Consider the following 26341-nt stretch of genomic DNA (forward strand, 5'->3'; position numbering starts at 1 on the left):
TCTTTCTCAAGAAACCTGGCTCTGACACCACTGTTGTAAATTCACAACACAAACTCAACAAACAATTTAAAACTGTGTAAGTTAAGATTAACAACTGATCAAATGATTGAAACAAAACTTCAAACAGTTTGAGAACTATCAGATGAAAAACAAAAACAAAAATGCAGAAAATTAAGGAACAAACACACCAATTTATCCTGGTTCGGCCCAATGAATTGACCTACTTCCAGCTACTCCCCTGAGTTGTTATTCTCATTAATCAAATGATTACAGTTCATGAACAAGTGTAGTGCACCTCCTAGGATATTACAGAGAAAAACACTCCAAAACTCAGCTTGAATTTAGTCCAAGAACACTGATCTTGGTTTCAATTTTCATCTCTCTCTCACTTTACAATTCTCTCAGCACTCACTTTCACTCTCACAATTCAATCTGAATTGTTTACTTAACTCTATTGACAAGTAAATACAAGTCCTTTATAGGAACAGAATCGAAAAGGAAAAAGACTAAACTAACCTTGGTGCACTAAGTGTCATAACAAATATTTTAACTGTTTTAACAACTTTAACTGTCAAGTTTTTTGGAGCTGATTTCTAAGGATTATATTCCACAAATCTACTATAAGGAACAAGTCTTGTGGTAACTAAAATGTAGTTTTCATACCCTTTTTATCATTTAAACGACAATTAATACGTTGTACATATATAGTTAATCATCGACAACAACAAACAAACGTTCTGATAAGACGAACGCATGATCACATGTTTTCCATTTATGCGATGTAATTACACTAATCAATAAAGAATGAGAAAAGTATAGTTTCTTTTCATATTTACGTAAATATTGATCAGAATAGATAATATTTTAGTGAATCCCTGCTTAATTAACCAAATTAATTAAAGAATCTAGCTCTTGTATTGTATGTAGACTCATATAAACTCTTGTATTTTATGTATACTTTGAATAAATAGTCACTAAATGGGCGACTTTTCTAAGAACCATGCGGCATTATTATGCCTAGGACTCACACCTGTGTAATTATCACAGAGAAAGGAGCTATGTGACATAAAACATAATGACTTGTAAAATGTCCTATTCATATAAATGCGTATACACATATGTAAATGTAATGATTTACATTAATTATGTGTTTTAAATATTATATGTTAAGCCATCAATCATATATTGTCATCCCTCACTTGACAAGCTAATCTATATCAAGAAAGATTCTATTGTATTATTACTAAACCAGGCCAAAAGCAATAAAGAGTGAATTATTAATCATCAAACTACACTTAGTTTTATATATAAATATACATCTATTAATTCCCGCCGACCAAATATATGCATGCCAAGGTTTAACTTTTATTTAAGTATACATTATATTACCCTCTCCATATGGACCACGCCTTGTACTGCTTTTACCTTCACAAAGTTTTTCTCTTTTTTATATTTTTGGCTTGAAGTCATTGATGGCGCCGATAATGGACCTCTTCACAAGCCTGGCAACTGCTTGGTTATTGGTCGCAGGCTGTGCTCTCTTTCTGCGCAGATTGCGGGGATTCTTAAAGGGTTCACAGCAATGGAGGATGAAGAGTGAAGAGTGGACCCAAAAGCCAAAAATGGATTATATATATATATATATTATATAGAGAAGCAATGTGGGGTGTGGGGTGTGGGGTGTGGGGTGCTTGACAGTTGCCATGTGAGTGGAGTTAAGGAGCTTGAATCATTAGGCACACAAGAGGCATAGGATGCAAAATCATTACAAACACCATACCATAGGCATTAGGCTCAGGCAATAGCATAGTAATTATACTTATAATTGGATATATTGTTTTGATTAGTTGGCTTGAATTTCACGCCCTGTAATGATTACTACTCTTTATTCATCTTTTACTCAGTAGCTAGTCAAAACTAGGTCATACTTTTCTCTCTAATGACCGCTTGGCCATGTTTTTACTTTTTACCTCATACAAGGTGATATGTCTTTCACGGGGACCTTGGACCTAATTGAGGTTGGACCTTTCTAGATTCCCAAATGGCTCAAATTTGTAAAATTTTCTTTTCATATACAAAAGAAAAGAAGAATATATGGAAAGAAAAAAAATGATTATAGAACTAGAAAGTAATACAATTTGAGGGGAAATGTCACTAGAATTAAGATTGAGATTTTATCTTAAAATTAATTGGTGTTAAGTAGAGTAACAATTTCTTTTAATAAGATATTGTTGTTCATATATATTTCTTTTTTCACATTTAATACAATCTCTTACGGTTGAGCCTGAAAATGTAGACATTATGCACGAACTTAGATACAAATCACAAAGTTGGTCAGAAAATTTGTGATTATACACATCGTCCAAAATAAATTATAGAACCAACATTTATTAGAAATGTCACAAACCAAAATAAAGAGTGGAGTGGAGCGAAAATCAAACCAATTCTTGATAACATATTACAATTTGAGAAGAAAATGACACTATTATTAGAATTGAGATTCTATTTTAAAACCAATTAGTTTTGAGTGGAGTAACTTAAACTTTAATTTCCGTGGGAAACTTTTTTCATATCTAACTGAAAGTTTAATTTAACCTTTAGGGCCGCTGAGATTGGACGACCTAGTTATGTTATGTGCTAATTAATGATTACTTGGAGATCTCAGTAATCTCATTGAATAAAAAAAGCTTAAAAAAATAAATAAATAAGAAAAAGAAAAAGAAAAAAGAATTAAATGTGAGTGAGTGTAACGGAATAAAAGTCCAATAGGTAAGGCTAATACTCTTTCATCAAACACTATAAAATAGCGACTTGGTTGAAAATAGGCTAATAGAGTAAGAGAGAGTATCAAATCTCAATAACCGAAGAACAATTCAAGACTTGAGACTTAGAGTGGCAATGGGGAATTTGACTCGCAGTCTGAAGAACGCAGCCATTGCGTTTCTCGTTCCCCTTCCCTCCATTATCTTCTACATCTCCTTCCTCAACCACTGCCACCATCTTCATGATGCCAAACCAAACGACGACGTTTCCCTTTCTTTGTCACCTCTCTGGAAATGGTGCTATGATCACCCTCTTCTACTGGCTAACTTCCTCTTCTTCTTCAATGTCAATGTTCTCTTCTGGGTCATCAGTCATATTCTCTCCAGCAATTGGGTTAGTCTTATTTTCCATTTTCAAGTGTTTAAATTCATTGTTTATTGTAGTATATCGTTCGCTCCGTTGACTCGATTTTTTCTTCTTTCTTTGGGAATTTTTCAGATGATTGACTTGTACTGGACGGTGATACCCGTGATGCTGGCTCATTACTATTCCACTCACCCTTTGGCTCAGTATAACTTGTGGAGATCGAGGATTGCGATTTTGCTGACTTGGGTATGGAGTTTGAGGTTGACCCATAATTATTTTAGGCGAGAAAAATGGCAGTGGGGTGCCAAGGAGGACTGGAGGTTCACCGATATGCGTCTTCAGTATGGAAAACACTGGTGGTGGATCTCCTTTTTCGCCGTCTACGTTTCCCAGCAGGTATACTTGAAATTTAGACGATAACAAAGTTGAATCTGAAGACTCATCTCAGTGTTTGATAAAAGTCCCCAACGGGCTTCTATAGCCAGCTAATTGTGTTCTCTAATTGTATGTAGGTGTTTATCATTGGTATATGTCTTCCGCTGTATGCAATCCACTCAGTGGATGGACCATTGAACATTTGGGATTTTGTTGCCATTGTCGTTTGCCTGTCTGGCATAGCCATTGCCTTCTTTGCTGACACACAACTCAATGAGTTTGTGACTCGAAATGAGAAGCTAAAGGAGCTTGGGAAGCCAGTGGTGGCCAATCTTGACAGGGGCTTGTGGCAATTTTCTCGGCATCCAAACTACTTCGGAGAGCAATTGTGGTGGTGGGGTCTAGTTATCTTTGCTTGGAGCCTTGGACAAGGATGGACCTTTGTTGGCTCTCTTGTCAATACTATGTGTTTAGCTTATGTGACTAAGCTTGTGGAAGATCGGATGCTGAAACAAGCTTACAGAGCAGAAGCTTACAAGCTATATCAGAAGACAACATCAGTTTGGATACCTTGGTTCAAGTCATCTGCAATAGCAGAAAAAGATAAGAACAATTAGTTTAATTAATTTTTACACTTTTTTGTTCTCTCAATGTTGTCAAATTGTAGATTTTTTTTAATGTGTATTGATCTATATATATATCGTGTGTTTCTTTTCATGTTGTTCACGAACTTGTTATTTATCTGAAAGAAGGGTGGATTTTTTTTTTCTTTATATGCATTGCAATGAAATCACTGTATGAAAATGTATAAAATTGATATGAGCTTGTTGAAAATGTTATTCTTTGATGATCCAAATTTGTTAAAGCTTTTAAACAGCTGAGTAGATAGAGTTGATATTGAAGTGCTTGCTCATAACAATAAAATTTTATTTTAGATATTGCAGAGATAATTGGGTTGGTATTTGAAGATGAATTTAGTGGTATCAACCAAAATACTAAAAAGCACACGCTATCCAGAAATAATTAACCAATTAAAATTTTAAAAATACATCATTTTAGTTTCTAAACAATATTTTTTAATCATAATATTTCAAGGTTTTTTTTAAATAAAAATTAAAATCCATATAGGTTTTTGAAATTATAAAAAATACGATAAATAATCATTTTGTCTAATGTATTTTATCGAAATATATATTTGGTACTCTATGTTTTTAATAATGTAATTAGAAGATATTTTCATATATTTTTGTATATAATTCTTTATGCAATTTCGTATTTTTCGATCTTCTTGTATCTCGTTCTTTGTAATTTGAAATTGTAATGTTTAGTATTCTGGACCAAAATTTGATCAATATGACTAAACTACCCTCAATTGTATGACTTTTAAATTCAAATTTAATTACTTAATTACATATAACTAATGGCAATTCGGTCATATTGATAAAATTTTATTGTTCAAATTTGAGTTTAGGATACCAAGTCCTAGAGCTAGGTTAAATAATATGTATCAGGAGGGGTAACTAGTTACCCTGAGAGGAGTAACATTCTGCCATAAGAGAGGTAACTAGTTACCATTAGAGGGGCGATGGGTCATTCATATTAGAAATGAAAAGAAACATCAAATTTGATGGAAAAAGAGGAAGAACACTTTATTAGAAAAAGAAGAAGAAGTAAGTATGATTTTAGTAACACATGTAACCATTTACCATAAAGAACTCAGAAATATACACACACATTAGAATGTGAAGGTAACCAGTTACCCTAAAAAATATACGCATAAAGAACGTGAAGGTAACTAGTTACCACATATATGAAGATAGAAAAAAAAAAAACAGATCTGACCACAAACCATCCTCATTCCTTGCCTCCGACCATCACCAAAACCCCCCATCCCCTGCGCGCAAAACACTCTCGCAACCCCAGTATCATCTTCGTCGTTTTGCGCAGCTCCAAGCACCACGAAATGCACTCAGCCCAGGCACCACCCTTCTCCTTCGCCTCCAACCACCACCAGCACATCCCTCACCTCAGCCTAGCCTCGTCATTTTGGATTTAGGGGCTCGCAAATGGAATCGCGCAAAGAAGCGCAGGTTGGGACTGGTTCGTCGATGGCGCAGTTGGGTGTTCTGGGCTGGGTTTCGCGAAGGTACGCACCTAAGGTGAATCGCATGTGATGAGGGTGGGTGGCCGGAGATGATATTGTAGATTGTGAGGCAAGTGAGTGGAGGATGATAACTCTACAAAGTAGAGTTATTTTACCACATTTTTATATTAATTGTTGCTTATATTTTGAGTTTTTAAGTAATTTATTAAGTTTTTAAGTAATTTTGAATATATTAGTCTTATTGTAATTTTTTTAGATTTTTATATGTTTTTATAGATACTTTATTGTAATATGTTGTAGTTTAATTATTTAAAATTAGTGTTGTGTGATTAGTGGTCAAAAGTGCACATTTATTAATCTTAATTATCAAATTAAATTGAGTCTTAATTGATATTTTCGAGAAATTAATGTAATCAATTTTACAATTGAAAATATTTAGTTTTGAGTTAATTTGATTTATTTTTACAGGAATTATGTTGCATTTTGGTACTTTGAAAAGAAGATAAAATAAAAGAATTAAAGTTGAAAAAATAAGCTGGAAATCGGCATTTTTGGAAATCAAAAGCCCAAAGGAGAGGCTCATTTCCACCTGCCAACCTAGCCCCCAGCTACCCCAGTTTGACCCACACCCGCCTGGACCCGCGCCCCAGGCCCACGCCTGCCCAGCTAGGCCCGCGCCTCCCAGATGCCTCCCGAGCCCGCGCCCCAGGCCCACGCCACCAACCTAGCCCGAAGCCTTCTCCAGCTGCCTCCTCCCCCACTTGGGCCTATGCCCAACAACCCCCATGGCCCAGCCGCCTGCCAACCCAGCCTCCACCTGCCATTTTCTCCTTGAGCCCAACATGGTCCCCTTGTCTCACAATATCTAAAAATGTTAATTTTTTACCTAATTTTTCTACATATTTCACTACAAATTTCATCATGACACTCTAGAATTTACTACTACTTGCCATATTATTATTCATTTAATTAATTTAATCAATTTAAATTATTTAAATAATCTCATTTTGGCTATAAATATGTAATTTCAAGACCATTAATTTTAGGGTGCTTGAATTTTGTGGTTACTATCATGTTTTCTACTATTTCTCTCTACCATTCTCTCTTCCATTTTAGTATTTTTCAAGAGCATTTTTCAAGTATATATTCTCCTTGTTTTGTAATTTCTTTTCTAGTTATGAGTTTCTAATATTGTTAAGATTATTAAGGTGATGATGAAACAATATATAACTAGATAGTATATATTTTGTATGTTGATTTCTCATTTGTACAACAAAGTTTATGGATTTTTCTTCTTCAAATATCTTCTTTCATCTTAAATATCATGTATTTTTTTATTATTATTAGCACATATTTACACTTTGTTCTTTATTAGTGAAAAATCATAATATTCTTTTATTAAGGTGTACCATTAAATTGTGCACATCAAATGATTAGAACAAAAATATTATATTTTTCCTTATAAATAATATTTATTGATTTATTTGTTGTTTCTTTAGATTGATTCACACTAAATACTTTAAAATTATATCTTAAAAAGTGAAGATAAATCCTATATTTCTATAATAACTTGTGCTTAAATAGAATATCTAATTTGAATAAGTGATGATTTGATTAATTTCCACTATTAATAAAACTTGGGAATCAATGTACTTATAAATATTATTGAACTTATATTTTGTGGATTATATTATCTTAATAATATTTCTTCTACCATCTTATTTACAATTATTAATTTAGTTATATATCTTGTCTTTAATTTCTTTATTATTGCCTTTATTTGATTTTCTTGTCACAATATCTCATCATTAATCTTTGGAGCTGGGTTAGAGTTTATTAATGTTGGTTTAAAATAGTTTTCATTTTTTTTATTTTAGACGACTCATTTGGGTTTGGCATCCTTGCTTACATGAACTCTATACTATATATACGATTTGTGCGCTTACGATTTACATATTTAAAACATACCCACAATTGGGTCCATCAGAGGACAAGGGTGGTGGCGGCTAGGGCAAAATGAAAGAGAAGAGAGAGGGGGAGAGAGAGAGAACCGTGCGGCAGTGTTTGGAGAGAGAAAGGTTTTGTGTGGCTGAGGTTTGAGAGAGAGAATAGTGGAATGCTAATTTACAATAATTCTCACGTTTGGCTGATGTACTTTGGTTTTAAATTTAACTTCCATATTTTAGTTAACTACTAATTGTATTTCTCATACTTTAATTTTTTTCTTGAACAAATTTTCTCATACAAATTAAGAAAAGTATAATTCTCATATTTTTGCACATTGATGGCATATAAGCCCTATTCTTTAAAAATTCCCTTTAATTTGGAAGTCTCATATATATATATATATATATATATATAAAGATTTTATTTTCCACACTATTTTCTTTTATTAATGGATACCAATAGTTTTTTTTTTTTTTTTTGAATTGGATGCTTACTATTTACTAATAGTTAGAAAATAGAAAATAAAATTATATATTTTCTTTTTTGTCTCTTTGCTTGTGATAAATTTGATTACTAATATTAAACAAATATAATTGTCTAGTAATATATTAATGACAAAGATAATTTATTAAAATGATTTTTTTTTTCAAATTTTTTTTTATGGTTTCTTTTTTAGTTGTGATAGATATTAAATTTAAGTTAATGTTTTGATAATTAAAGTAAATTATATTTAATTATTAATTTTGTTTAATAAATTATAAAGTATTTTGTATTATCCTTAAAACATGTCTTTTAGAATTTATAAAATGGATTTCAATATTGTATATATATTTTTCATATGGTTTGTAATTTATGTGATTTATAATCTGTTGACCGTGTTTTTTGCCAACGACGTGAGAACGTCAAAAACGAAAAAGCCTTAAAGAGAAAATAAATGACACAGACGATTTTGAAAAGAAAGTAAATAACACACGCAATTTTTATAGTGGTTCAACCTCAATATGTTGGTAATAGCCTAATCCACTTAGAGTTGTGATTATAGATCTGTACTCAAGATCAGATGAACTGAGCCAACTGAGTTTCTTCAGTACAGATTACAAGAATACAAGAACTCTTTCAGATACAAGCACTTTCTCTCTCTAGAAAATTCAGACCCAAAATTTCTCCCAAAAAGTCCAAAAAGAAGACCTATTTCTAATCCCATAAGCCATATATTTATAAGCTTAGGATCATACATCTGTTATCCCCTAGAATTGGGATATTTTATTATATTTATTACATTTAAATTACAAAAATATTCAAAATGTAACAGAACACCAAATTTATAGGAAGAATGAGAGATTCCCGCGTATGCCAAGACCGATTCTTGTTGAAGCCGTTTCTGTGAATCTTGACGTAGTCATGCTCTATCTAGTTGATCTATATCACCTTCAATCTGGTCGAACACACCTTCACTGGGCAGTCACGCACTTGGTTGGTAGGACACGCACTCCTCTGGTCTAACATGGCACTCTGGTCTAGCATGCCATGTCTCTGGTCTAACATGGCACTCTGGTCTAGCATGCCATATCTCTGGTCTAACATGGCACTCTGGTCTAGCATGCCCTGTCTCTGGTCTAACATGGCACTCTGGTCTAGCATGCCATATCTCTGGTCTAACATGGCACATTGGTCTAGCATGACATTTCTGGGCAGCAAAGTCATTACTGGGCAGCAAAGTCATTTCTGGGCAGCAATGTCATTCCTAGGCAGCAATGTCATTCCTGGTCGGATGTAACAACTTGACTGGTCGGTCATGACACCTCTCAAGCAGTCAAAACTCTTCATCAGTCTACCGGGTCACTTTATCACAACTCTGAGGAGTCAATGTATTTATTGACTATTTAATGTGTCTTTTACGGACCATGTACTGCCACTTGTCACCTCTATTGCCACGTCATCGATCTCCAATTTTTGGGTATAACATAATCAAATAACAAAATCAAAATAAAATAAAATAAATATAATTTATAATATATTAAAAATAAAATAATAATTTTATAATCAAATCAATCTCCATTCTTCCAAATTTCCTTCTAATACCAAACAAAAAAATAGAATATTAACTTCCATCCTTCCTTGTCAAACAACATAAAGGAATACTCATTTATTTTCCACTACTCTATTCTCTCCATCCTTCCTCATCTCCATTAAAATCTGCAGTAGTCTTCATCCTCAATATTTTTTTTTAAATTTTTAAGAGCATCGATTTTTAAATCTTTGATGTATTACTAAAATATAGTATACTTCAAAGAAAAGTTTATTCAATAGCGTGCTTAAAGTAGTGCTAAATTTAATAAATGTTAAAAGTTAATCTAAATTTGGATCATAATGTAGCATGATCCAAATTTTGATTAACAATAAATAATATTTTTATTTATAATAAATATTAAATGATCATTAATTGAAGATTCATTTTTACATCACTTTGGATAATTGTAAAAGTTGTACCAAATATTTTATTTATTAACTTTTTGTACTAAATTTAGCACTATTTTTGCATTTACCGTTGGAGATGGTCTAATCACATATAAATATATTATTTTTATTTATAAAATTTGTTAATTATTTTTACAATATTATATAGGGAAATTCGCGGTGAAAATCAGGTAGTAGTTTATAAAGTTGCACTTAAGTCACGAAGTAATTTTTTTTTTTACGGCAAAAGTCAGTGAGTAGTCTAAAATGTTGCAATTAAGTCACTAACTAGTTTTTTTTGCGGCAAAAGTAAGTAAGTAATCTGAAATATTATACTTAAGTCACTAAGTAATTTTTTTTTTGTTACAAAACTACATTTTGCACCCATTTTGACTCAATTTTAATTAATTAATACACACGTGTTATACCCAGATTTTGAGGTACATAATATTTGCTCGAGTAGATGAATTAAAAGTTCAAAGCCCAAGTTAGCATTTATCATTTGTGTAAAAACATATTGTTAAAGCTCGAGCGAGTAATGGAAGGGTAACCGAGCTAAGTAAAGAATTGGCTCGAATGGTTAGTTGAGTCAGCTCGAAGAACATATGTCATCTCAACTCGGATAAAAGACCGTTATAATTTTAGCTTGAAAGGTCAAAAGTAGGGGTGTTCATCAAACCGTCGACACCACACCACAATTTGTGGTTTGGAACTCTTCGCGGTATGGTTGCGGTTTGCATTTTTCCCAATCCGCGCGATGCGGTTTGTGGTTGTAAACTTAACAAATGTGGTTCAAACCGCACCACATCGTTATATATATTAATTTTTCATATATTATTTTTCAATTTTACTACATTTAAACTTAATACATATATATTTATATAGTATAATATACACAATATCTTGAAAAATTATTATGTTTCATTATATACTAACACGTATTCTACTTCAACCTAAAAATATTATTCCTTAATAAAAAAATTTACTTTTATATCACATTTTTTCTTTGTTATTAAGTTGTATTTTTATTGTCCTGCTAAAAATTTATTAGTTTGTTGTATATTTATTGTTTTGTTAAACATTCTTTAGTTATAAGATTTATTATGAATTTTTATTAATTATAACATTTAATTGTTAAATTATTAGGCGATATGTATAAACTGTCCACACTGCACCACACAGCACCGCATTTTTGTGGTGAAGCTTATGTGGTTTGAGATCTATGCGGTGCGGTCCAATAAATTGACAAAAAACTGCAGCGAACACCCCTAGTCAAAAGGATCAGTTCGAAAGTGCGTCAAAAAGGCATCATAAAGGATGAACTCAAATGTTTGAAAAATGGTTCCACTTTATAGGAACCTGTTTAGATATTTTGACATAACTATTTCATTTGTATTTTAAATTTGAAAGAAGATATTTTGTAAGTTCCCCTAAAATTGTGGGATGAGAATGTGATATCAGTCCTATAAATAGATTGGATTGTATTCATTTATTTTTTAAGCACAATTATTGTATAGAAACTTTGGAAAATTTCTTTTCAAGCTTTGATTTAAAAAAATCAATAAAAGTGACTTGTGGACGTAAATAGATTTTAACTATTGAACCACGTAAAATCTGTGTGTTCATCTTTTATTCTTTAAAAAATATTATTTTAATTGCTCTTATTTTTAGTTGACGAAAATCTGCGTTACCAAAACCTAAGAATATATATATATATCTAACATTGAAAAATTATTTGAAATATTTCAAAAATAACATATAATTTAAAAATTCTAACATAAAAAAATTATTTAATTTTAATTAAATTAAAGTTTAATTCAATTTAAGTTGTATAATTTTCTAAAACTTTGTTCAAGTCAAATTAAATATTTTTTCATGTTAGAAATTTTAAATTATTTTTTAAAGTTAGATTTATATTTTATTCGAATTTTATTAATTAATTAAAAATGAGACAAAATTTGTGTAAAATATGACTTTTGCAAAAAAAAATAAAAAAATGTTTAGTGACGTAAGTGCAACATTTCAAACTACTTATTAACTTTTCCTACACAAAAAAATTATTTGGTGACTCAAATGCAACTTTTAGATTAGTTACTGACTTTAGTCACACAAAAAATCACTTATTGATTTATGTACAATTTTTCTTATTATATATAAAAGAGTGACCTAACCATATTAAAAGAAAAATTAAATAGAAATAGTGTAGATGGTTTTTTTTTTAAATAATAATATGATAACATTTTAGATCACAAATTATCTTATTCAATGTACAAAATATTCATGATAATAATATTTAAAGTACACCTCAATGATTGAAGAAAAATCTTGTTTATTCTTACTAGAAGATAAATGTTATTATAATTTATTATATAGTTACACATTCATTTTATTTATACACATAACACCTGTGTATAATTTATTTATAATGTTTGTTGTTAGTTAATATGAACATATTAGATCAAGTAAAAAAACAATTTCATGTTTTCTTTTTAAATATATAAATGATAAAAAATGTAATATTAATTAAGATTATGTATTATATATTATATATTATTATAATAATGATATTTCATAACATTTGAATTTTTATTAATATAATTATTAGATGTGTAGTTTCATATTAAATATTATTACAATAATGATATTTTATAATATTTGAATTTATATTTATATAATTACTAAAAATTTATTCTACCAAAATTTTATAAAAATTAAGATTATATATTATTATTATAATATTTGATAACATTTAAATTTATACTAATATAATAATTAAATATCTAATGTTACATTATATGTTATTATAATAATAATTTATAACATTTAAATTTAAATTAATATAAATATTAAATATATACTCTTGTATTAAATATTATAATAATAATAATAATATTTTATAATATTTAAATTTATATTAATACAATTACTAAATATTTATTCTACCCAAATTTATAAAAATTAAAATTATACATTATATATTTTTATAATAATAATGTTTTATAAAATTTAAATTTAAATTAATATAATTATTAAATATTTAATCTTGTATTAAATCTTATTATAATAATAAAATTTATATTAATATAATTACTAAATATTTATTCTACCTTATTTTTGAATTGATTTTAAAATTATATTTTGTTAAATCTTTTGTAATCTTCCATGAAAAAAAATGATTAAAACCAACCAAAAAAAACCTTTAAATGCACAGTTTGTTTTTATGTAGAAGAGATATAAATGGTTTGTTAAGAATTATCGTTTCAATCAACAGGTGGAATGACTCAATATTTAACACGTAAAATAAACTAATAGTTTTGATTATGAAGACGTGTTTGAAGGCTGAAAATTAAAGTCGTTTTTGCTTTTTCTTTTGTATTGCCTTTTTGAACTTCTGGAATCTTAGACTTTTGAAGTCTTCGTCAACTGATGATAAAAAATGATTTTTTTAGGAACGCAAATGAACGAAGTGGTTTTTCTACATAAACAGAGGAAGAACAAACGAGCAATGGCAAGTGTTGTGATACAATCGTGTAAGAAGAGCGTGAAAAAACAGAGATGACAAGATTAATGTTATTGTCGTTTGAGCATAATAACGAGAAGAAGAAGATGTCGTTTGGTTTCAGTCTTGGTACTTGTACGTTTATGGTGTTGTTAATAGCTTCGTTGTCGTTGCTTCCGACCGGTGTCTTAGCTGCGGAACCGAACAAAACCCATCAGCAAAAGAAGCTCAGATTCGGGTCCAATGGTGAGTTTAAGATACTGCAAGTGGCGGATATGCACTTTGGTGATGGAAAGTCCACTCCTTGTCTTGATGTGCTTCCAAGCCAGGCCAAGGGTTGCTCTGATCTCAATACCTCCGCCTTCCTCCACCGCATGATCCTCGCCGAAAAACCCAATCTCATCGTTTTTACTGGTAAATCTTTTCTTTTCCTTCTATGTTTTTAACTGGTTTGATATCCTTAAGTTGGGTTTGTTTCCCTTTCTATCATTATCAGCTAAGTGATTTGTCTACTTTATCTAATTTCTTAATTGGGTTTATTAGATTAGTCTTTTCTTTTAACTGTTATTACAGTTAAAGTTAGTTTAACTTTACCTAAAGTCTTGGTTGTTATGGTTGTTAGGCTGGTTGTTATTTTTCCCGCCTCTTTCCTATGTTCAATTGGCTCTATATAAAGTCCTCTCTTTGTACAGAACATTTTACAGAAATACAAAGATTCTGTCTCTGATTCTCATTCTTGTAATAGGGTTTGTATTTTTTAGCAAGAGAACTTGTTTTCTTGGATAGTTTATAATTGGTAGCCATGAGAATTGAGAGTCCACTTGTACATGATAATAGATAGATAGTTGGGTTGTTCAGTCCATGAATGTAAGTCTGTACCTTTGGCTTTTGCCAGTAGGTTTTCTTGAAATCCCATTATTTATGTTTTAGCTCTGCTCTATTATTACTCACAAGCCCAATTGACTCATTCTCTTTTCACCCTCACTTTGGGAACAAATTTTATATTGTGCAACAGGTGATAATATATTTGGATCTGATGCCACTGATGCTGCTAAGTCTCTAAATGCTGCATTTGCCCCTGCAATAGCGTCCAACATCCCATGGGCTGCAGTTTTGGGGAACCATGACCAGCAATCCACTCTCTCAAGAGAAGGAGTAATGAAACACATAGTTGAGTTGAACAACTCTTTGGCTCAAGTTAACCCTTCAGAGGCTAAGTTTATTGATGGTTTTGGGAACTATAATCTTGAGGTTGGTGGAGTCAAAGGCACTAGTTTGGAAAATAAATCTGTTCTCAATCTCTACTTCCTGGACAGTGGAGATTACTCTACAGTTCCCTCCATCCATGGCTATGGTTGGATCAAAGCTTCGCAACAGTACTGGTTCGAACGTACTTCTTCAAAGCTTAGGGTAACTTGCCTCACTGTGTTATTTACTGAAAACCTCCTTCTAGTTCTAATGTCAGTTTAACTACATTGAATTTAATCAATTCATTGCTGTGCAGAAAGCTTATGAAAGCAAGCCACAACCTCAGAAAGGACCTGCCCCAGGGCTTGCATACTTTCATATCCCATTACCGGAATTCGCTAGTTTTGACAAATCAAACTTCACAGGGGTGAAGCAGGAAGAAGGCATTAGCTCGGCATCTGTGAACTCTGGCTTCTTCACAACCATGGTTGAAGCTGGAGATGTTAAGGCAGTTTTCACAGGCCATGATCATCTAAATGACTTTTGTGGCAATTTAACTGATATTCAACTCTGCTACGCTGGGGGATTCGGATACCATGCTTATGGGAAGGCTGGATGGCCAAGGAGGGCTAGGGTGGTTGTAGCAACACTTGAGAAACTTGAAAAGGGAGGCTGGGGAGGTGTAAAGTCCATCAAAACCTGGAAACGCCTCGATGACCACCACTTAACAGCTATAGACAGCCAAGCACTCTGGAGCAAGAGTTCTTACTTGTAAGTTTTCACTAAAGTTGATCTCCTTCGACAGTAGCTTAGTTCGAATGATGTTCTTTGCATGTAAAATACAATAGACACCATGTCAGTCGTAGGAAAATCTAGTGACTCTTATGCTTAATCTCTTTACATCATCTTTATAAGAATACGATAACAATCAACCTTTTGGTCATATTGCTACATGCGTGTGAAGTTTTCAAATAGTCATGTATCTTCATCATAAAAATTTGTTGACCATTACTCAATGTTGGAAGCTTTGACCAAAAGCAAACTGCTATATATACCGATTCATTTATCACTTTGTTTCATTTTTCTCTTCAATTGTTTACTCTATTTTGATTTTGGTCTTCAATGAACAGGTAGCTGAAGAAGGAAACAGATCCCTCTGCTTGAGAATCGGATGTTCTGTCTGGTACACACACCTTTAGTTTAGATGAAAGCTATAGGAGACGGCAGAGCAGAGAATAATCTTAACACATTATTATCCAAAGCATCAATTACTTCTCATCACCACAATCACTTGTAACAGTATCTTTGTTACTTGTTTTCTGCTACATGTATCCAAGTTCTTGTTTCTAAAAAATTATTGTTGTGCTTAGTTCAAAGTTTTACTAATCAAAAACCAAACAAATTATACATTCATAAGATATGAAAAACCGTATCAATTATACCTAATTAATCACGACACGTAAATGAAAAAGAACAAATAAGCTAAGAAAAGATTCATAAATTTAACAAAATTAATAGTTTTAAGAATTAATTAGAATATTTTTTTTATATATAAAAAGTAGTGACTAAAAAGTTAATATTTGTAATTAAATATGAGTTTATGCCTTTTTAGACACTATATTTTGGCTCATTACCTGTTTGGACTCTGTATTTTCTAAAATAGTTCAAATAGATCCCTAAACCCGACTTTGATCAAAGTTTTTTGAACTAAAATCACAAATAATTCATCAAACTAATAACTCAAAACAAAAATACAGTCATTCTGCCTAAAAACTGTGTTGTAATATTCAATTTTTTGTTCATCAAAATCAGGTTTATGGGCATATTTGAACCATTTTACAAAATACAGGGTCCAAAAAATAATTTATCAAAATACAGGGTCTAAACAGGTAATAAGTCAAATCACAGAGTCTAAAAATGTATAAACTCATTAAATATCAACTTTTAATCACAACATAATTTTTTTTATTACTATTTCAAACAAATATTCCTAAAGTTTATTATGAAAATATTGTCTTTTTCAACCACATGATATTTTTGCAAGGATTATTTTAATTTTTTGAAGAGGAAAATGAGATCTTCATTAAGTGGTTACAAGGATCAAAGTTCAATTAATATAGGTTTGAAATGCTTAATGAACAAGTACAAATCTCACAAGGGAATGACTAATAAAGGCTAACTAAGTCAATTACAAAGGTAGAATAACAATAGGCACAACACCTACAAATATAAGATAAGCTAATCTAATCCCCACAAAGAAGATATAAAGCTCGGTGAGCCACCTTGCTATTGAGATAAATACCAAACTATTGAGATAAATACCTAAACAATCTAAATGTGTAGAAAAGATCAAGACCAAAATTATGACAAAACGTCCAAAATTGAACAAAGCCAAACTAAACACAAACAAAACAACACTAATATTTGAGATGTGAAGTTGGTTGAGATTGCACCATATTAATATGACAACAATGCGCCCTATTCTGGGCCTTTCTCTAAAATTGAATATACACCGTAAAATAACATCATATAACTATTTTGGAAGGATTGTTGCTATTTTACATCTTAAGGTATCCAACAACACACGAGGTAACACCTCATAATTGGTTAGAGATACCTCATAATACTTATTAAATTCAAATATGTGAGACACGATATTGAATTATACCAATAGCGATACAGCACCTCCTTGTAGTGTTAGGCACCACTGGTGCCCCTTATCAATTGTCTTTTGGAAGCTAGTAATTTTTTTTAATCACCTTAAGATTGAATTAGAAAAAACGTGTTGTTATTTGACACCTTAAGGTGTCCAACACTACATGATGTGACATTTTATGGTTGGTTAGCGATATCCCATAATATTTATTAAATTCAAATGTATGGGACCCGATATTAAATTAGACGTCATATGTCATCTTCTTATGGTGTTGGACACCATTGGTGCCCCTTAGCATTTCTGTATAGGATGACATGTCATGTAGTTTTGGACATCTTAAAATGTCAAATAACAACACTAATTTTTTTTTACATTTGCAACCTACAATCTAATTGATATGCCTACAAATTATAAAATAAATATTTAATATTAGAAAAAAGGACATCCAACCTGATTTGGAAAACAAGTTATTATTTATGGCTAAAATTAAGGTGAAAATAATCTGAGCAAATAGCTTGAGCTTGTAATTTATGTGTAAAAATAGAGCTAAATTAGTGTATAAAATTGTGGGATTATATTTTTTTGGACTTTGTGTTTTGAAAAATTATTTTTTGAATCTTGTGTTTTGTAAAGTGGTTCAAATAGACTCATAAATCCAATTTTGATAAAGAAAAAAAAATTAAATATAACAATATAGTTGTTAAGCATAATGATTTTATTTTTGTTTTAAACTGTTAATTTGATGAATTATTTGTGATTTTAGTTCAAAAAATTTTGATCAAAATCATATTTATGATTTTATTTTAATTATTTTACAAAATACTAATTTAAAAAATAATTTGTCAAAATACTAATTCAAACATATAATGGACAAAATTCTGGATCAAAAAATGTATACACCCTAAAATTATTCCAATAGGTATATTAAACGAGGGTGGTCCTACAAAAGAGTAGATGCGATTGGGAAATTTTCATATAAATCGATCATCGTGTAGTTCGACTGTTCTGCCTGTTTTTACTCGCAAACTCTTTAAGTTCTAATATATATATATATATATATATGAGAATTTTTCTATAGGGATTTTACTTTAAGTCTTACCGGTAGGACTCTCAGTGTTCTCGATCCGTGAACAATTTTCAGTGCGATTTTTTTTTATGATGGTGTATATTGTAGCTATTTAGAGCATCCTGCAAATTTTCATAAAATTTTGAATAGTTTACCATACCGAAAACTAAGTTCAAACATGTTATTGCACGCGTGACTAATTTTTTTTATACGCATAACAAATATACACGGTCATAAAAAAATTGCGCTGAAAACTATTCACGGGTCGAGAACACTAAGAGTCCCACCAGTAAGACTTAAAGTGAAGTTCTTATAGAAGAATGGTCCTTTATATAAGACAATTCTTTTATAGAAGCTTCACTTTAAGCCCTACCGGTAGGGCACTCAGTGTTTCTCAACCCGTGAACAGTTTTCAGCGCAATTTTTTTTTATGACCGTGTATATTGTAGCTATTTAGAGCATCCTGCAAATTTTCAGAAAATTCCAAATAGTTTACAGTACGGAAAACTAGGTTCGAACATGTTATTTTCTACCCGCATAAAAAAATATGTCACGCGTGCAACAACATGTTTGAACCTAGTTTTCGGTACTGTAAACTATTCAGAATTTTCTGAAAATTTGCATGATATTCTAAATAGCTACTGTTAGGGAATTCACCTTCCTCACACCAACTTCATCTACAAACACAAAAGCAACAAACCAATAGACACAACATACACAAATATCAATAGAAAAAATCAGCAAGAAAAACAATAAAATGAACACCAAGAATTATAGAGGTTCAACCCAAATAACTTGAGCCTACATCCTCTTTGAACTCCCCTTGGGATGTTCTTCTTTGCACTATGAAACAGCAATGAAGATTACAACTTGTCACCACTAGAGAACTTCTACACTTGATGGATTACAATGCCTTGAACCCAAACAAAACCCCAAGTACACTTGACCATGTACAAAGAAATCTCTCACCCAAGACCCAAGTGTTTCTCTCTCAAGCTCTCTCTCTCTGAAAAAGCTCCTATTTTACAAAATGAAATTTGTTCTCGTATCACCCTTAACAACTGAGATAATAAGTCTTATTTATAGGGGGTTTTACAACTGTCATCTAACTTAAAAATACCAGAAATAAACGCAGACTCATCTGGCGAAATGGTAGACAAGACTGGAAGAAAAACGTAACTTTGCTGATGTGTATTGATGTTTAATGTTTACAAAAAATTCTAACAAATTTCCACCTTGGTCTTCATTAAACATGGATTGCAGAGATAAACATAACTTCCCAAGGATCCCAGTTCAGCCATCAACTATCATCCATGATCAATTCCGAGCAAACTTAGGCAGTAGTTAAACTTGCTCAATGGAAATATCTTAGTTCCAGCATCAGCGAGATTCTCTTCTGTGGGGACTTTTTTAACATTGATTACACCTTCAGTGACCTTATCACGAATAAAGTGATACTTGATCTCCACATGCTTAGTCCGGTCATGAAAAACTGGATTCTTACACAAATGTATGGCACTTTGACTATCTGAAAAAATTGTAGATTTTCCTTTGAACACTTGTAGCTCTTTTAGAAGACCTTGAATCCAAATACCTTCTTTGATTGCTTCAGTAGCAGCCATGTACTCAGCTTCAGTAGTTGAAAGTGCAACTACAGATTGTAGTTGAGACTTCCAACTCACACAATTCCCACTTACTAGAAAGTAATATAGGTTGTAGTAGACTTTCTAGTGTCTCGGTCTCCAGCATAATCCGAGTCTACAAACCCACTGATTTCCACCTGATTAAGATGCCGCTTGAACACCAACCCATGTCTAGTAGTATTAATCAAATAACGCAGCAACCACTTCATAGCATCCCAATGAATTCTTCCAGGATTTGCCATGTATCTACTTAGAGCACTAATCGAGTGTGATAAATCAGGCCTAGTGCAAATCATTAGATACATTATAGCTCCAACAGCATTAGAATAAGGTACCTTGGCCATATCTTCCCTTTCAAACTCAGTTTTAGGACAATTAGCATTTGTAAGCTGATATTGACTTGTCAATGGCTGTTTGACAGCTTTAGCACCCTTCATAGAAAACCTTTTTAGAACCTTTTCAACATAAGACTTTTGACTGATGAAGATGGTATGTTGATCCCTATTTCTCTTGATCTCCATACCTAAAATCTTTGTAGCCATGCCCAAATCCTTCATTTCAAATTCTGTTTTGAGAAGAGCCTTCAATTTATTCAGCTTGTCCCTTTTGTCACTAATCAGCAACATATCATCCACAGACAACAGTAGATACTCAACATCTTTGAATTGTTGTCCTTTGAAGTAGAGGCAAGGATCATAGTAGCTTCTTTGAAAACCATGCTTTATCATGAACCCATCAAAACGTTTATACCACTGCCGAGGTGATTGCTTGAGGCCATACAACGATCTCTTGAGCAAAAAAACTTTATCTTGCCCTTTGAACATCTCAAACCCATTTGGTTGCTACATGTAAATAGTCTCTTCTAAGTCACCATGTAAAAATGCAGTTTTTACATCCATCTGGTCAATTTCCAAATTGAACTGGGCAACCAAAGATAACATGATTCTTATGGTTTTATATTTAATGACTGGTGAGAAAATCTCTGTAAAATCCACTCCTTCCTTTTGAGTGAAGCCCTTAGCAACCAACCTTGCTTTGTATCTCACTGGTTCCTGATCATTCATGCCTTCTTTTACTTTGAACAACCATCTACATGCTACTACATTCTTGTCTTTAGGTCTATTAACCAGCGTCCAAGTATCATTCTTGTACAAAGACCTCATTTCCTCCTTCATAGCATCAATCCAATGCTTTGAATCTAAACCTTTTACTGCCTCTTCATATGAGTTAGGTTCTGAATTAGCTAACTCAAGTGCAGACATCAGTGCATAAGCTATCATGTCATCCCACGCTGTAAGTGTAAGCTTCTGGACTGGTTTTGGTTCTCTCCTGACTCTGTCTCTTGCAAGCTGATATGGCGTAGTCGGATCTGCATGAATTTTAGATGCATCTACACTTTGTTCTGGTTGCATTTCAGCTAGAGTTTGAGTTGGGGTCTGAATCTTATTTTCTTCCACCTGATTTGTGTTGGGTGCTCTTGTTTCCATCTGAACTAAAGTCTCTACTGTACCTGCATTGTTAGTACTATTTTGTTCTTGACCTGCAGGAATGTTAGTTTGAGATAAACAAGGAAAACAATCTTCTTTAAATATAACATCACGACTGATTATAAGTTTGTAACCTTTGTTTTCTTTAACCCATAATTTGTAACCTTTAGTTCCATGTGGGTAACCCAAAAATACACACTTAACTGCTCTAGGGTCTAATTTACCCTCTCTTTGATGTGCATAAGCAGCACACCCAAATACTCTTAAGTAAGACAAGTTTGGTGGTTTATTGGACCATTTTTCTTCAGGTGTCTTAAACTCTATAGTTGTATTAGGACATCTATTTACTAGATATGCAGCTGTCATTACAGCTTCCCCCCAAAATCCCTTGGGTATACCTGAACTAATCATCATATATCTAGTTTTATCAAGTAGTGTTCGGTTCATTCTTTCAGCCACCCCATTTTGTTGAGGAGTTAATCTCACAGTCCTATGTCTTTGAATACCATTCTCTCTACAATATGAATCAAAAATCTCATTGCAAAATTCTAATCCATTATCGGTCCTCAATATTTTAATCTTCCTATTTGTTTGATTTTCCATAAGAATTTTCCAATTTTTAAAAGCCTCAAAAGCATCATTTTTATGTTTCAATAAATGCACCCATACTTTTCTAAAAAAATCATCTACAATAAAAAAAAAGTAATTGTTACCTCCAATTGTTGGAGTCTTTTCTGGACCCTATAAGTCTGCATGTAGGTATTCAAGTATGCCCCTTGAATTGTGTTGCCCAACTTTGAAAGCCAATCTGTGATGTTTGCCCAAGACACAATTCTCACAAAAATCTACCTTGCTCACCTTATCCTTTCCAAGTAAGCTTTGTTGCTTTAACACTTGCAAGCCTTTATCACTTATGTGACCAAGCCTCCTATGCCATAGGATTGCCTTGGTGCCTCAGCTAAAGTATTGCTGCCAGTTACTGTTTCACCAATTAGGTAGTATAGAGAGTCCTTCTTAATTCCCTTAAGAACTACCATTGAACCTCTACAAATCTTCATGGTTCCACGCTCTATTTTAACTGTATAATCTGCATCATCAAGCACGCTTAGTGAAACCAAATTTCTAGACAGATTAGGAACATACCTAACATTTTTCAATGTTCGAATGACACCATCAAACATTTTGATGTTGATTGAGCCTATTCCAGTTACTTGGCAAGATTGATTATTCCCCATAATAACCTTACCACCATTCAACTCTCTGAAATCTTGAAGTCATTCTTTATTGAAAGTCATATGGTATGAACACCCAGAATCCAAGATCCAATCTTTTTCGTTTTCTCCTGTTGCTGCAATTAAAGCTTCAACATCATTGCAAGCTTTTCCAACATTTGCTGAATCCGTGTGTTCAGATTTTCCCTCGTAGATGGATCTAGCACTTTCACAGATGGAACTCCTGCCCTTTTGTTTTCTAAACCAGAGATAACAATCTCTCTTCATGTGACCAAGCTTGCCACAATGAAAACACGCCCTTGAATTGTTTGGACCTCTGGAACCAGATCTACCTCTGCTCTTGCTGTGCCTTTTACCATGATAGCCATTTGAGTTTTTGTGTGGTGATCGACCCCTTGCGTAGTTGCTTTCTCCAAGGTTTGGTGAAGAAGATTTCTCTGATTTTAACTCTAAATCCTTTGATTTCAATGCTGAAATTACTTCTTCTAAAGTAATTGATGTACAACCATACTTGATAGCACTTTTGACCTCCTTAAACGATTCAGGCAGAGAATTTAAAATGATAATTGCTTGGTTTTCATCACTTAAAGCTTTTCCTTCTCCTGAGTTAGCCAACTCAATGTTCATCCTTAGGAACTCATCCAAATTCTGCTCCAAACTCTTGCTACTGCTCATCTTAAATCCAAAGATTCTTTCCTTAAGAAAGATTTTGTTGGTGAGAGTCTTTTGCTGAAATAACTCATCCAGTTTCTTCCAAATCTTGGATGGAGTGTCTTCTTTATCAACCATTCGAATGATGGAGTCCGACAAATGAAAAATCATAATCCCAATGGTTGATTCGAGCATTTCTTCTTTTTGATCTTTTGTAGTACCTTCAGGCCATGAAATGGGATCTTCAAGAACACGCAATAACTTTTGAGAAGCCAACATTCCTTTAATCTTCCTTCTCCAAATTCTAAAATCTCCATTACCATCAAACCTCTCTATTTCAAGCTTCATATTACTCATATTGTTGCAATAACTCCAATCCAAGAGACTTTGAACAGATTCTTGAACCTTCGAACTCGATTCTTGGACTTCTTTCTTGACTGAAACTTTTTCTATGTCACTTTCTGATGAAGATGATTCAGCCAGTTCTTCCCTTCTTTGTCACCTTTGATCTTGAAGCTAAACTTTGCCAATCAACCTGGCTCTTGATACCACTGTTAGGGAATTCACCTTCCTCACACCAGCTTCATCTACAAACACAAAAGCAACAAACCAATAGACACAACATACACAAATATCAATAGAAAAAATCAGCAAGAAAAACAATAAAATGAACACCAAGAATTATAGAGGTTCAGCCCAAATAACTTGAGCCTACATCCTCTTTGAACTCCCCTTGGGATGTTCTTCTTTGCACTATGAAACAGCAATGAAGATTACAACTTGTCACCACTAGAGAACTTCTACACTTGATGGATTACAATGCCTTGAACCCAAACAAAACCCCAAGTACACTTGACCATGTACAAAGAAATCTCTCACCCAAGACCCAAGTGTTTCTCTCTCAAGCTCTCTCTCTTTCTCTCTCTGAAAAAGCTCCTATTTTACAAAATGAAATCTGTTCTCGTATCACCCTTAACAACTGAGATAATAAGTCTTATTTATAGGGGGTTTTACAACTGTCATCTAACTTTAAAATACCAGAAATAAACGCAGACTCATCTGGCGAAATGGTAAAAAAGACTGGAAGAAAAACGTAACTTTGCTGATGTGTATTGATGTTTAATGCAGACCAAAAATTCTAACAGCTACAATATACATGGTCATAAAAGAAATCGCTCCAAAAATTATTCACAGATTGAGAACACTAAGAGTCTTACCGTTAAGGCTTCAAGTGAAGCCGTGTAGGAGAATTCCCCCTCCCCCTGTGTATATCTTCATTAATTAAGTTGACAATAGCATCTTTCATATCCATTGTATCCATTCCAACACTAACTTCACAGTAATGTCGATGTATAAAGCAAATTTAAAATGAGATCAGAAGCTAGGTATAGGTATAGGTATAGGTAGGCTGGGTAGGTGAAAATAATAAATAGCCAAACATGTACGGACATTATTAAATATTTTTTTAAACATTCTCATCCACAAGTAATAAATCCTTTTGAACTTCTCAGTTAAAGGCTAGCTCTACTATACGTTATGAATAAGTAAATGAGACCTACCATATTAATACACATATACATCGCATTAAATATTTTGTGAGGAGATATTATAACTCAGGATAAATCTACATTAGTGGCATAGAAAATGTTTTTAACGTTGGGTCATTTTTTATTTTTGAAAAAATTATAACTTAATTATTTATTTAATAACAATGTATAGACATCTTACTAATTTTTACTGTATTTAAATTATAGTTCAAATAATATATTTTTTACACGTATAAAAAAATCTAGTCACACATTCAATTAACTATTTTAACTCTTATTTGGATCTTATAAATTATTCAAAATGTTTTAAAAAATTAATAAAATGTATATTATAATTATAATATATACTATCGTAAAAACAATTAAAATATAATTTTTTTAAATATCATAAATAGAAAATACTCGTACGGTCATTTTCTATGCACCCAACCAAAGAATTATCTATAACTCATATTGGTTTATATATCAATCCTATTATATTACAGTACTAGCTAGACTACGAACTGTTTGAACATATATATCCAAATCTTCGTCCTGCACATTTTATAAAATTATTAATTACTTGTAATTATATATAACTAAATTGATGAAGACGTTTGAAGGGGTTGATCTCATGAAAATCGAACTCTTTGCTGTTTTTTTCTTTTAGATTACTTTTTGAATATTTTGAAGTCCTAATTTAATCATGCTTTTTTACAATGTTACTAAATACTTTTTTGTTAATTACAGAAGTGTTTGAAGGGATGCATCAGTGAAAATAAAACTCTTTGTTACTGCTTTATTATTATTTACTTTTCCTTTTTTAACTTTTGAAGTCTTTACATTACTTTTGCATTCATGAAGAAAGTGAGATTTCTTCAAGTGAAGTGAGGGCAGGCGCGGCCAGGTGAGTAGTTTTGTGCTTAGGACCCACACATAATCAAGCCTAATTTTTTTTAAAATGCTATTTTATGACATGTACAAAGCTCAAAAATTTGAAAAATATCACTTTATATATAAAAAAATTTAAAATAACAAATTTTGTATAAGTTCCCCATCCATTCAAGCGCAGCTCTGAGTGAGGGTCTAAAATAAACTTTCATTTATCAAAATTCTAAATACTAAGAAATAAGTTAAAATAAAGTGAGTTAATTTTGAAACGTAATTAGAAAATTAATCAGTGGTAAGGATTTAAGAACAACTGGTTACTAAAATATTTATCCAGATCGATATTGCATGCAAATCAGAAATAGTTACGACACTTAGCAAGATAATACTAATAATAAAGTAACGTTTGTCTTTTTAGCTTTCCACGTCCGTGAACTCAAATTGTGATCTAAGTGAACTGTTTTTAGATTTCTAGATTATTATTTTTCCCTAG

At 32.1% G+C, this 26341-nt stretch overlaps 2 protein-coding genes across 2 annotated transcripts; both read left to right on the top strand.

Annotated features, from left to right (window-relative positions):
• Window positions 1–2792: 2792 nt before the first annotated feature.
• Window positions 2793–4277, top strand: LOC133797378 (uncharacterized protein C594.04c). The gene is made up of 3 exons (XM_062235258.1): window positions 2793–3156; window positions 3262–3525; window positions 3642–4277. Exons 1-3 carry the CDS (start codon window positions 2899–2901, stop codon window positions 4119–4121), a joined length of 1002 nt encoding a protein of 333 aa, XP_062091242.1. The 5' UTR covers window positions 2793–2898; the 3' UTR covers window positions 4122–4277.
• A 9180-nt stretch (window positions 4278–13457) lies between these two features.
• On the top strand, window positions 13458–16068 carry LOC133797379 (probable inactive purple acid phosphatase 29). The gene is made up of 4 exons (XM_062235259.1): window positions 13458–13925; window positions 14527–14921; window positions 15016–15470; window positions 15830–16068. The coding sequence occupies exons 1-4, from the start codon at window positions 13568–13570 to the stop codon at window positions 15831–15833; spliced, it is 1212 nt and encodes a 403-aa protein (XP_062091243.1). The 5' UTR covers window positions 13458–13567; the 3' UTR covers window positions 15834–16068.
• The last annotated feature ends 10273 nt before the right edge of the window (window positions 16069–26341 follow it).

The sequence above is a fragment of the Humulus lupulus genome, chromosome 8 (assembly GCF_963169125.1).
Source record: "Humulus lupulus chromosome 8, drHumLupu1.1, whole genome shotgun sequence".
In the NCBI taxonomy this organism is placed as follows: Eukaryota; Viridiplantae; Streptophyta; class Magnoliopsida; order Rosales; family Cannabaceae; genus Humulus; species Humulus lupulus.